The sequence below is a fragment of the Calonectris borealis genome, chromosome 2 (assembly GCF_964195595.1).
Source record: "Calonectris borealis chromosome 2, bCalBor7.hap1.2, whole genome shotgun sequence".
In the NCBI taxonomy this organism is placed as follows: Eukaryota; Metazoa; Chordata; class Aves; order Procellariiformes; family Procellariidae; genus Calonectris; species Calonectris borealis.
In genome coordinates, this window is record NC_134313.1 from 481793 (window position 1) to 494708 (window position 12916).

Here is a 12916-nt window from a genome sequence, read left to right on the forward strand (position 1 = left end):
TTTTTGGTTAAACTTTAGGCACTGCTTTGGAAGAAGAATGGAGTTTAAAAATTAAAAAAAATACTAGTGATTAGCCAGCAGCGTTGCCACATGCGGAGCAGGCGAGGTGGCGGGTTCCTTGGGAAGGGGCCGGCAGGTTTCAGGCCACGCGGAGCGGGGGCCCGCACAGCCCGGGGCGCTCCCCACTCGCTTCCCACCCGCAGCTCCTGCTCGGGAGGGACAAGGCGAGGGCTGCTGCCTCCACAGTGCTCCGGGGACCCACGGCGTATCTGCGCCCAAAGCTTGAGGAAGAGTAGGAGGAGGAAGAGAAGGTCATGGAGAAGCCAGAGCCAGTGGCGTCGAAGCTACCTCGCCTGGAGCCCGACCGGGACCCGGTCCGGGAGCCTGACCGCGAGCCGGAGGTGGAGCCGGCACTGCTGACATTGTAGGGACTGTAGTAGCCCTTGCTGGACTGGGAGGAGGCCTCCAGCAGCCGCAGGCCGGTCCCGTCCTCGATCATGCTTCGGTCCATCGCGTCCTTGTAGGAGATCTTGAGCTTGGTTTTGGGGCAGGTGAGGTACTTGGAGTAGGTGTTCACGTCCCGCAGCTTCTGGGCCGTGCGTGTGTCGATGGTGCCCTTCTGCAGCGCCTCGTCCAATGAGACGCGGCCCTCGATGTCGGGCTCGATCAGGCCCCCTGTCAGGTACTGCACCTCCAGGAAGCGCTGCCCGGCCTCGTAGTACAGCCAGCCCTTCTTCAGGGCCTGGGCCGCCGACATCTTCGTCTTGGTCCGTGGGTCCTCGAAGCCGTAGAAGGCCTTCTGTGCCAGGTTTATGCGGTCCACCATGATTTTGTCGACCAGGCCCTTGTTCACCGCATCGGCAACGGAGCACTTATCCCCGGTGTTGGGGTCGATGATGCCCCCGGTACAGGCCTGGGCTTCCAGCAGCCTCTGCCCCGTGATGTTATCCACAAGGTTGCGGCGCATTGCCTCAGTGATGGACACCTTTTCCAGAGTGTCCGTGTCCAGGATGCCTGCCACCGGCCCGGTCTCCTCGGTTGGGTCACTCCACATAGATATCTGCGTTCGCGTGGGGGCCGGGCTGACGGTGTAGGAGGAGGATGATCCCACAGAGGACGATCGCGACCGGAAGCCACTCATGTTGCCGGAGAGCATGTCTGCAAACTCAGTGATGGAGAGGGTGCCCGAGCGGTACTGGTCCAGGGCCGACTGGTCGATCAGGCCCTTGCCGATGGCATCGTCGATGTCGTACTGGCGCCCTGAGCGCCTGTCGATGATCATTGACTTCACCACGCCATCAGAGGAGGAGGTGGTGATCTCCTCCCACTCGCACTCCTGCTCCGACAACTCCAGGTAGGTCTGGTGGTCGATGAGGCCCTTGCGATAGGCTTCATACACAGACATCTCCTTGCCCGTCTCTGGGTCGACTATCACCACCCTGCGCTTGCGGACGGAGGACTTGGAGGAGGTCTTCCTCTCCCGCTTCTTCTCCTTCAGGGGCAGGAGGCAGAGGCCGGTCTCTGGGTCAGTGATGCACCGCTCCATGAGCTGCAGGTAGGTGAGGTTCTCCTCTGTGTTGGGGTCGAAGAAGCCCTTGGTGTCATCGCTTGGATCCAGCAGGATCTCATTCATCTCCTCATCGAAGAGGCCTCTCTTGTAGGCAATCTCCACAGGGAGGCGGTGGCTCTCCTCGGGATCGATTATGCCTCCCGTTGCAATCTGGGCCTCGAGCAAGCGGATCCCGTGGTCCTTCAGGATCAGACCCTTTTTCATGGCCTGGAAGAGGGAGATGAGCTTTCCAGAGTAGGGATCCCGGTAGCCGGTGACCGCCCTCTCAGCAGAGAGCAGCTTGTCCTTGAACTCAGGGCCCACAATGCCCATCCGCACAGCCTCCTCCACTGTCAGCTTGAGGCCCTTAATGGGGTCAATCACGTACCCCGTGGCTGCCTGCGCTTCCAGGAGCTCAAACGCGGTGCCTGGCCTGATGATACCTTTCTTCATCGCCTGGTACACGGAGAGCCGCTCCTTCGTGGAGTCCACAAAGACACCAGCAATGCAGCTGGTGCCCTCCAGGAACTTCTTCAGGTTCTTAGAGACCTCCTCAATGGAGGTGAGGCCCTCCTGGAGGCGCTGGGCCGTGGCTTCGTCCATCACCTGCGAACGGACCAGCTCCTCCACAGTGATCTGCTTTCGCAGCCCCCGGAAGGTGAGCTTCCTTGTGTCGCAGAGTGGGAGCAGGAGGAGCCCGCTGTTCTCGTCCTTCCGGCACCGCTTCAGGAGCTGCGTGTAGCTGAGCTTCTCCTCCGTGGATGGGTCCATGTAGCTTCGCACCTCGCTGGGCTCGGACAGCATGTCGTACGTGTCCTTGTTGATGAAGCCCCGCTGGTAGGCCACCTCCAGGGGCAGATGGAAGCCCAGGTGCGGGTCGATGATGCCACCGGTGGCTATCTGAGCGTCCAGGAGCTTGAGGGCCTCTTCACTGGGAATGAGGTCTTTCTTCATGGCCTGGAAGATGGAAATCTTCTGTTCACTATATGGGTCTCTGTAACCGGTGACGGCCCTCTCTGCGGACAGGAGCCGGTCATGGATTTCAGGCCCCACCACGCCTTTCCTGACGGCTTCATCGACGGTCAGCATCTCATTCTTTGTGGGATCAATCATGAAACCGGTGGCGGCCTGGGCCTCCAGGAGGGAGCGGGCCACTTCGGAGTTGATCAGCCCCTTCTTCAGCGCCTGGTAGATACTGAGCTTCTGCTTGGAAGAGGGGATGTAGATGCCAGCCACACAGCCCGACCCGTAGAGGTACTTCCAGACAGTCTCCACGTCCAGGAGCTCCCGGAAGGTTTTGGAGCCCTGCTTCAGCAGGTTGTAGATGTCCAGAGAGATGATCTTGGCCTCATAGAGGTCTTGGGCTGTGATGCGGCGCCGGACGTAGTCATAGGACGTGAGATTCTGCTGCCTGATGATCTCAGTCTTTTCGATGATCTCAATGATGATGATGATCATGCGCTCCTTGGACACACGGCCTGACTGGAACTCCTCCATGAGCTGCTTCCGCTGCTCCTCAGGCAGCAGGTCTGAGTGCATGATCTCCCACAGCGACATGGAGGAGCCTGCCCTGCTGCCCACGGGGATGTCCACCTGCGTCTCCTCAAACACCTTCCGCGTCTCTGCCTCTGTGTACACCTGGGTGGTCTCCACCACTGTAGGCTTCTCAGGCTCCCGCAGAGGCAGCAGATACAGGCCCGTCTCAGGATCCTCGATGCACTTCTCCTTCAGCTGCCTGTAGGTGAGGTTCTCGTGGGTGTTGGGGTCGAAGAAGCCCTTGGTGTCATCAGTGGGGTCAGAGAGGGTCTGGTTCATTTCCTCGTCGAAGTAGCCCCGCTTGTAGGCCACCTCCACGGGGAGGCGATGGCTGTGTACGGGGTCGATGATGCCGCCAGTGGCAATCTGGGCCTCAAGCAGGCGGATGCCGTGCTCCTTGACAATGAGTCCTTTCTTCATGGCCTGGAAGATGGAGATGGTGTTGCCCGAGTAGGGGTCCTTGTACCCAGTGACAGCCTTCTCAGCAGAGAGCAGCTTCTCATGCAGTTCAGGCCCGACAACACCAGCCTTCACGGCCTCGTTGACATACAGTTTCCGGTTCTTCACGGGGTCAATCAAGAACCCGGTCGCTGCCTGGGCCTCCAGGAGGACCACAGCGGTGCTGGGCCTCAGTAGATTCCTCTTCATGGCCTCGTAGATGTTCAGCTTCTCCTTGGTCGCCTCCACATAGACGCCGGCAATGCAGTCGCTGCCATGCAGGAATCTCCTCACCGCATCTGTCTCAGAGAGGTCCTTCACTGATTTCTTGCCTTCCTTCAGCTGCTCGTACTGGGCTTTGCTGATGATGCGGGACTCCACCAGCTCGCTGGCGGCTACAGGTGCCCGGAGACCGCTGAACGTTAGCTTCTCCTGCTTTTTGGTCTCTGCCTCCTCGATGATGGTGATCACAATCTTGATGATCTTCTCAATGGTCACCTTGCCAGTCTTGTACTGTCGGAGGAGCTCCCGCCTGTGCTCCTCCGTGAAGTATTCGGAGTGGATCAGCTCCCAGATGGTCATTGTCTGGCCCTTCATGCTGCCCACTGGGACCTCTATGGTTGCCTTGTCAAAGCACTCCTTCGCCTGGCTGTCTGTGTAGACCTCCTCCTGCTGCGACTGGATGGCTTTGTCTGACAGGGGCAGCAGGCAGAAGCCAGTCTGCTTGTCACGGTGGCAGTTCTTCTGCAACTGGGTGTAGGTGAGGTGCTCTTGCGTGTTGGGACAATAGAAAGCCTTGGCGTCATCTCGGAGCTCGGACAGAGCCTCATTTATTTCTGGGTCCAAGTAGCCCCGCTTGTAGGCGACCTCGAGTGGGAGCCGGTGGCTGTTCACAGGATCGATGATGCCTCCAGTGGCGAGCTGGACATCCAGCAGACGAACCCCGGTATCACTGGGGATGAGACCCTTCTTGAGCGCTTGGAAGAGGGAAACCGTCTGGCCCGTATAGGGATCCTTGTAGCCAGTCACTGCCTTCTCTGCGGACAGCAGCTTCTCATGAAACTCCGGCCCTACCACCTCGGCCTTCACCGCCTCGTCAACGGAGAACAGCTTGTTCCTCACGGGGTCGATGATGTAGCCAGTGGCTGCCTGCGCTTCCAGCAGGGACAGGGCAATCTCTGGCTTCAGCAGGTTTCTCTTCAGGGCGTCATAGAAGGTGAACTTCTGGCCGGTCGACTCCACTAGGACACCGGCAATGGCACCTGTGCCCTTCAGGTACTGCCGCACAGACTCCATCTCCGCCACGTCCTTCACAGACTTCTTGCCCTGGTGCAGCTGGTTGTAGAGGTCCTTGTTGATGATTTTGCTTTCCAGCAGCTCAGTGGCAGGCACAGGGGCCCGGAGGCCCTCGAAGCACATCTGGCTCTTTTTCTCGCTTTCCTCCACAACCGTGATGATGATCTTAATGATCTTCTCCACTGTGATCTTGCCAGTCCTGTACTGCTGGATCAGGTCCCGCCTTTGGTCCTCAGTAAAGTATTCAGAGTTGATGATCTCCCAGATGGTCACCGTCTTGCCTTGGAACTTGCCAAATGGTGCCGTCACTGTGGCCTTCTTAAAGACGTCCTTAGCTTCTTTGTCAGTGTAGACCAGCTCTCTTGCTTTGGCTGCCTGGTCAGTGAGCGGCAGGAGGCATAGTCCTGTGTCCGGGTCAGTCACACACCTCTCCATGAGCTGCAGGTAGGTGAGGTTCTCCTGTGTGTTGGGGTCGAAGAAGCCCTTGGTGTCATCAGTGGGGTCAGAGAGGACCTGGTTCATCTCCTCATCGAAGTAGCCCCGTTTGTAGGCAGCTTCTACGGGCAGGCGGTGGCTGTTGACAGGATCGATGATGCCTCCGGTGGCGATCTGGGCCTCGAGCAGGCGGATGCCGTGCTCCCTGACGATAAGCTCCTTCGTCATGGCCTGGAAGAGGGAGATCTTGTCGCCCGTGTAAGGATCCTTGTAGCCAGTTACTGCCCTTTCAGCAGACAGCATCTTATTGTGCAGTTCTGGCCCAATCACTCCCTCTCTCACTGCCTCGTTCACCGAGAGCCTCGCGTTGCGCACAGGGTCAATTATGAAGCCGGAGGCAGCCTGTGCTTCCAGGAGGACCAGTGCGGTGCCTGGGCTGAGCAGCTTCTTCTTCATGGCTTCATAGATGCTCATCTTTTGATTGGTGGGTTTGATTAACAAACCGGCGATGCTGCTCTTGCCCTGCAGGTACTTCTTGATGTCTTCCCTCTGCGAGAGCTCGCTAACACTCACGACGCCCTTCACCAACTTGTCTAAGCTATCCTTGCTCAAAATGCCGGCATCAGCCAGCTTCTCTGCAGATACCTTCTGACGGATGCCGTCAAACGCAAACTCTGGCTCTCCGTTCTGTGCTAAGCCATCCACCGCATCTCTGCCGTTGGGCACAGCTTTGATATCTGGCAGCTGTGTCATCGTAACCGTTGCCTCCTCGGGCAGGTCATCTGTCTGAATCATGATCTCTCGTGTCTGGGCCAGGGCGGCCTTGTACTCTTCCTGCATCTGCTCGAGCCTCTCCCTGAGCTTCTTGTTCTCCTCTTCCAGGAGTTTCTCCTGCTGCTGCCGCTGTCTCTCCAGCTGCTGCAGCTCCTCCTGCTTGTGCCGGACGTTTTCCTCCGCTTCTTGCTGATGCTTCTTGGCTTCGTCCAGCATGGCTTTCAGCTGCTGCTTCTCCTGCTCCATCTCCTTCTGCTGCCGCTCCTGCTCTGCCTTCAGGTTCTGGGCTTTGTTCACCTCATCTTCAAAGAGCTTCTCCAGCTTCGTTTTCTCCTCCTCGATGAACTTCTCCTTCTGCAGCAGGGCGTCCTTCTCCGTCAGGAAGGTCTGCTGGAGGAGCTGTGTCTCCTGGCGGAGCTGCGCCTGCTGGGCCACCTGCATCTGGGGTGGGAGAGAGGACAGCATGGTCAGATGGCACCATTTGCCCAGGAGGGCAGCACCGGTGGGGCAGCGGGGGTGGGCGGGGGCGGGAGGACAGGCAGCGGGGGTGGTACTGTGCTGGCAGGGGTGCACTCTGCTACACCAGTTAAGAGTTAAGGCAGCAGAGCTGGGGTTAGGGAGCCACAGCAAACAACACGTGGGTGGAACAAGCAGGGAAAAGACACGCGCTCTTCTGCAAGGGTCAAGGACTCCCCACCTGGTGCCGAGGCTGGGAGCTGGGGACAGCTCTTGTCTATGGAGAGGAATAAGGCAGGAATGCGCCATGGGGTTGGAAAGTGGCACAGGTGGTGGGGATTGCCCCTCCATAGCAGGAGCTGCCAGCAGCAGGAGAGGGCAGGGGGTGAGAGGTCCTGCTCCAACACCTCCCCGCTGGCTTTGCCTCGCTGCACCTGATGCTGACTGCGCACGCCCTTGACCCGCATGTGGGGGTCCTGCCCCACAAGCAACTGCTTGCTGTCACCCCTAGCAGGGGGGACCCTGGGGCAGAGGGCTGAGTGATGCCTCTGCCTCCCGGATGGTGCCAGCAGCCAGCTCCGTGCCCACGTCCGCTGGGTGCAGGCTGCAGCCCCAGGGCTGGAGGCTGCATGCCCGTGCTGCAGCAACAGTCCTCGGGGACCGGCCAGCGTGGCTCCCAGAGCCTGGCCAGCCGCCTGTGTGCCTGCTGTCCTGGGACAGGGCACAGGGCGGCTGGGGCGAGGGAAGGACTCCCTGCGTACCACCACTGCTAAGGGGGACCCATAGCCCAGTACCTCCTCCGCCTTCTGCTGCAGCAACGCCGCCTCCTGCTTCAGCTTCTCCTTCTCCTGTTCCAGGTCAGCGATGGCCCTCCGCAGCTTCTCCGCATCCTGGTCGCTCTGGTGCCGCTGGATCTCCAAAGTGTGTACCAGCGTCATCTTCTCCTGTGTGGCCAGCTCAGTCTCGTGCAGCCTTTCGCTGATCTCCTCTGCCTGCTTCTTGAACCGCTTGGCTTCCTCCTCGGCCTTGGCCTGGGCCGTGCTCATCTCCGCCACGTGCAGCTTGAGGCGCTCGGCCTCGGCTGTGATCTCCAGCTGCCGCCGGCGCTCAGCCTCCAGGGTTTTCTGGAAACCCTCGGTCTCCTCGGCCAGGCGTTGCTGCATCTGCTCCTTGTCTTCCTGCAGCCGCTTGGCATGCTCCTGCGCCAGGTCCTTCTGCTTCTGCAGCATCTCCGCCTCGGCCTTCAGCCGCGTGGCCTCTTGCACCGCCTGCATCTTCTCCTTGAGCATCTTCTCTGCCAGTGCCCGCTGCTGCGCCAGGTCATCCTCAGCCAGCTTCCGCATGCGGGCGGCCTCCTGGGCCTCCACACTGAGCCGGGCGACCTCCTCTGCCACCTGCTTCATCTTCTCAGCCTCCTCCGCCAGGAACTTCTGTGTGTTGTCCTTGTCCTTGAGGATCAGCACCTTGTTCTCCTCCTCGATCCGGCTCTTCAGCTTTGCCAGCTCCTCCATCTGCACCCGGACTTTGAAGAGCTCCTCCTCCACCTGGGCCTTCTGCCGGACGGCGTCAGTCACCTCCTCCTTCAGCCGCTGCAGCTCCTCGTCCAGAATGCCCTTCTGGTGGTCCGTCTCATCCAGCTGCAGCTTCACCTTCGTCAGCTCCTGCTCCACCTGTGCCTTCTGCCGCAGCGTCTGCTCGGCAAACTTCTTGTGCTTCTCCATCTCGGCATCTGCCAGCTGCTTCTGCCGCAGGGCTGCCTGCTCTGCCTGCGCCCGCTTTGCCGCCTCCAGCTCAGCCTCCTTTCGCAGCTTCTCCGCATCCGCCTGCGCCTGAGCTTTGGCCTGCGCCTCCTCCTCCGCCTGCTGCTTCAGCCGCTCAGCCTCCTCCACCCGCTGCTGGGAGAGGCTAGCGTCCTGCTCGGCCTTGCTGCGGGCAAACTCAGCCTCCTCCGCCGCCCGCCTGGCCCGCTCGGCCTCCTCCCGCAGCCGGTCCAGGAGGCTCTGCTCATGCTGCCGCGTCTGCAGCAGCTCCTGCTCCTTCTGCTGCACAGCAGCCAGGTGGGCCTTCTCCTCTGCCGCGATCCGCTTCTGCGCCGCCTCCCGCGCCAGCTGGATCTGCCGCTCCGACTCCTTCTCTGACAGCTCTTTCTGCCGCCTGGCCTCCTCCACCATGGCCTTCAGCCGCTCTACCTCCTCCAGGGCCAGCCGCCTCTGCCGCGCAGCCTCCTCCTCGGCTGCCAGGATGGCCTGCACCTTCTCCTCAGCCTCCCGCCGGCGGCCCTCCTCCTCCAGTGCCAGTGCCCGCTGCCGCTCGGCCTCCCGCTCGGCCTGCTCCCGGCTGCGTTGCACCTCCTCTGCCTCCCCGCGGATGCGGCTCAGCTCCCGCTCCAGGTCGGTCTTGCCTGCCGAGGCCTTCTCAAAGCTGGCCTTCAGGGCGCGGATCTCCTCCTCCACCTGGCGCCGCTGCCGCAGCGTGTCCTCCACCAGGCCCTTCTGCCGCTCCAGCTCGCTCTCCGAGGAGCGCTTCAGCAGGGCAATCTTCTCCTCAATGTCCTGCTTGTGCTGGGCGGCCTGCTCCTCCAGCAGCTTGCGCTGGTAGGCCTCATCCTCCGCCAGCCGCCGCAGCCGCTCGTTCTCTGCCTCCTTCTCTTTCAGGGCAATCTCCGCCTCCGCCTTCAGCCGCGAGGCCTCATTGATGGCCGCCAGCTTCTCCTTCAGGATGCGCTCGGCTTCGGCCCGCTGCCGGCCAGCCTCATCCTCTGCCAGCTGCCGCTGCCTCTTGGCCTCCTCGGAAAGGGCCCGCAGCCGGGCGGCCTCCTCGGCCAGCTCCCGCAGCTTGCTGGCCTCGGCCTCCAGCCGCTGCTTGGACTTCTCACTGGTGGAACGCGATTCCTCCTCCGTCTTGGCCTTGCTCTCCAGCAGAATCTCCATCTCAGCCCGCAGCTTGGCCAGCTCCTCCTCCACCTCCTTTCTCTTCTGGATGGCCTCGCTCACTTCCTTCTTCAGCCGGAAGAGCTCCTCCTCCAGGAGCAGGCGCTGCTGCTCCCCATTGTCCATCTCCGCCTTCAGCCGGATCAGCTCATGCTCTGCTGCCAGCTTCTGCTGGGCCGTGCCCTCCGCCAGCTCACGCTGCTTCTCCAGCTCCTCCTCCGCCAGCTCCTTCTGCCGCAGGGCCAACTCCTCTGCCTTGGCGCGCTTGCGGGCCTCCCGCTCTGCGTCCTCCTTCTGCTTCTCTGCCTCCTCCTGCGCCAGAGCCTTCTTGTGGGCCACCTCCTCTGCCTGCAGCCGCAGCCGCAGTGCCTCGTTGGCCTTCTGCTGCCAGCGCTCCAGCTCCTTCTCAGCCTCCTCCCGCGACCGCTCGGCTTCCAGCTGCTGCTTCTTCAGCCGCTCGGCCTCCTCCTGCAGGTGGGCCACTGTGATGTGCTCCTGCTGCAGCGACAGCTCCAGCTGCGCCGTCTTCTCGGCAAAGGACAGCCGCTTGCTCTGCAGCTCAGCCTCAGCGCTCCGCTGGGCCACCTCCTGGGCCACCTGGATCTGCCGCTCCTTCTCGGCCTCTGCCTGCCGCATCCGCCGCTCGGCCTCCTCCGCCTGCAGCCTCAGCTTCTCCAGGTCCGCCACTGCCTTCTGCTTCTCCCGTGCCGCGTCCCGCTCGGCCTGCACCTTGCGCTTCAGCTCCTCCTCGGCCTCCCGCTTCTTCTGGCTCTCCTCCTTCACCTGCCGGCGCAGGCGCTCAGCCTCCTCCTGCGCCTGCCTCTTCTGCCGCTCGGCATCCTCGGCGCGTGCCCGCAGCTCCTGCAGCTCTGTCTCGGCACCTGCCCGCTGCTTCTCAGTGCTCTCCAGCTGAAGTCGGATGAGGCGGATCTCCTCCTCCACCTTCTTGCGGTTGTACTCAGCCTCCTCAATCAGCTTGACCTTGGATTTGATCTGGTGGTCGGAGTTCTGCCGCAGCTGCATCAGCTCCTGCTGGATGTTCTGCTTCTGCTGCTCAGCATCCACAGCCACCACCTCCCGCCGGGTGACCTCTTCCTGCATGCGGAGCTGCAGCTCTCGCGCCTCCGCCTCTGCCTGTGCCTTGGCTTTGGCGTGGGCCTCGGCCAGCTGCCGCTGCTTCTCCAGCTGGGCCTCCACCTCCGCCAGCCGCTTCCTCTCCTCCTCCTTCAGCTTCTCGGCAGCTTTCTGGAGGGGAAAGAGGGTGCAGAGAAAACAGGAAGGGGAGAGAGAGAGAAATCACAAGGGATGCGACCGAGCCGCGGCGTTAACGCCAGCTACAACCACGCACCACTGAGAGACAGGACGGTCCGGGGCGGAGGGGTGGAGGATGCGCATGGAATGGCTTCGGGTCCCTGGGCCTCCCCACGAGCTGGAGGCGGTGACGCCAGCTTCCAGAAGACGTATGGCAGACAGGGGACACACAACTACTGTGTCTCACTTAGCACAGCGTGGGCGACAGGACCAAGACAGCAGTGCAAGAAGCGGGATGGCCCACGTACCACAGAGAAGGGATGGGGCGCGAGCAAAGCCCGAGGCGATGGAGACAGATGTGAGCAGCTTGCACACCACCACCATGCCCACTGCCCTCCAGGGAGAGCTCTGCCCCAGCCCCCGCAGAGGGGAGCCTCCTCCCGTGCTCGCTGGAGCTCCCCATGCAAGAGGGGCTGGCATGGAGAGCCATCACCTTGCGGAAACGAGAGACCCAGCCGGAGCACCAGGGTGAGCAGGACAGAGGAGAGCGGGTGGCGAGGGAGGTAGCAGCAGAGCTTTCCCTGCCAGGAAAGCCTCAATGATGTGGAGAGCAATCCAAGCTCCGGCCCACGCTGCCCCAGCCACTGGCCTGCTCCAGGCAACCCGGCCAGCCAGTCATCTGCCGAAGGGCTGACACGGCTCGTGCGTGGCTCGGGGCCGTGCCGCAGAGCGCTCGTGCTGCATGCACCGTGAGCAAGGCAGGCGCACGCTCCGTGCAGGGCCTGGGCTCAGGCAGTGCACATGCGGGTGAGCCGGACCCCCGCATTGCGGGGCTGGATCCCTTCATGCCACCCCAAGAGGTGCAGCGAGGGCCCGGGAGCAGAGGCAGAGGAGGGTGAGGAGCGTGAGGGCGAGCGGCTCTCCGGAGGGCAGGGGTGCAGTGGGCAGGAGGGGCGCGCAGGCTGCTGGCGGCCATGGGGTGAGGCGGGGGGGGTGCCGTGGGGAGGGGAACATGCGCAGAGTGAGTACCTGGTGCAGGGATGCCAGAGTCATCCTGGTTTTTTACCCTCCATTAGATCCCCACCAACACAAACATCCCCCAAGACAAAGCACTGGCAAAGCAGCTCGACTTCCAAGGGCAGAAACCAAGAGTTAGAAAGGTTACCAAGACAGAACACCCGAGGGCTCCAGTCCCGCGGCGCCCGAGCACAGCGTTCATGCGGAAGGCAGATGCTGACTGCACTACGTGTATCTGGGAAGTGCCTCCTACCACCAGTCACACCAGAGCCCAGCAGCGCCTGGAGCTGGCTCTGCGCGCCGCCCCGGCCGGCCCTCTTGGCTCAGAGACCCGCTGCACCCGGAGCCAGCAGCTTCGGTCCCGGGAGCCCGGATCAGAGCGGGGTTAGAGGCCGTGGGCCAGCGTTAGTGATGGGGGGCCAGCAATCATCATGAACCATGTTCCCCATTGTTATGCAGGAGAGAGAATGCAGCCGGAGTCATGCCACCCCACGTGCCCGCACGCCACTCCCCTACCTCCTCCTCCTCCAGCCGCCGCAGCGTCTCTGTGATGAACTTGATGTACTGGCTCGTGAGCGTGGTCAGCTCGCTGTACCGTGTCCGCAAGTCCACGTACTGCAGCAGATGGCAGGGGTCAGCAGAGGGGAGCATGCCCGCGGCAGCCCCCGGCCCAGCTGCCCGGCACTCCAGCGGCGGAGGGGCCGGACGGAGATGAGCCTGCGCGCCAGCCCCCCCGTGCCCACGCCTTCGGCAAAGGGCTGCACCGCTCTGCTCCTGGGGAAGGAGCTGCCCGGGCTCAGCCACACGCCGGGACCCGTGGGGCACCCCAGGCCCACACGCGGAAGGGCCCCCCCTCACCTCCTGGATGATGCTGTCAGACGCAGACTGCACTTTGGGCTTCTTGGCTGGAGAGGCCATCGGCTCCACCTGCGCCTTGAAGCTCACCAGCTGCAGCTCGTAATCCTGCCAGAGAGAGGGGTCCTCAGCACGCTGGCCAGCATCCCCAGCGAGCTCCCCAGGCCCTTCGGGGCTGCCCAGCACTGGGCTGCCCCTCCCCAGCCTGCCCGCCCCGGCACTCCCGGGGAGGCCAGCCTGGAGCGGGCAGGCACAGCCAGCAGGCGCACCTTGATGGCATCAATGTACTGCTTGGCGTAGCGCTGGCACTCCTCCACCTTCTCCTTGTTGCGGTCGCACTCCTCCAGGAGTTTCTGGGGATACATGCTGGGGTGAGCTC

General features: G+C 62.3%; 1 protein-coding gene across 1 annotated transcript in view; it reads right to left on the reverse strand.

Moving 5' to 3' along the window:
• Positions 1–12916, reverse strand: part of PLEC (plectin) — an 84049-nt gene that overhangs the window by 37906 nt on the left and 33227 nt on the right. The window contains exons 28-32 of the mRNA XM_075144518.1: positions 12807–12890; positions 12541–12645; positions 12199–12297; positions 7279–10659; positions 142–6469 (exon numbers count right to left, since the gene is read on the reverse strand). Of these exons, the coding sequence (XP_075000619.1) occupies positions 142–6469; positions 7279–10659; positions 12199–12297; positions 12541–12645; positions 12807–12890 (9997 nt within the window). The remainder of the gene's footprint in view (positions 1–141; positions 6470–7278; positions 10660–12198; positions 12298–12540; positions 12646–12806; positions 12891–12916) is intronic.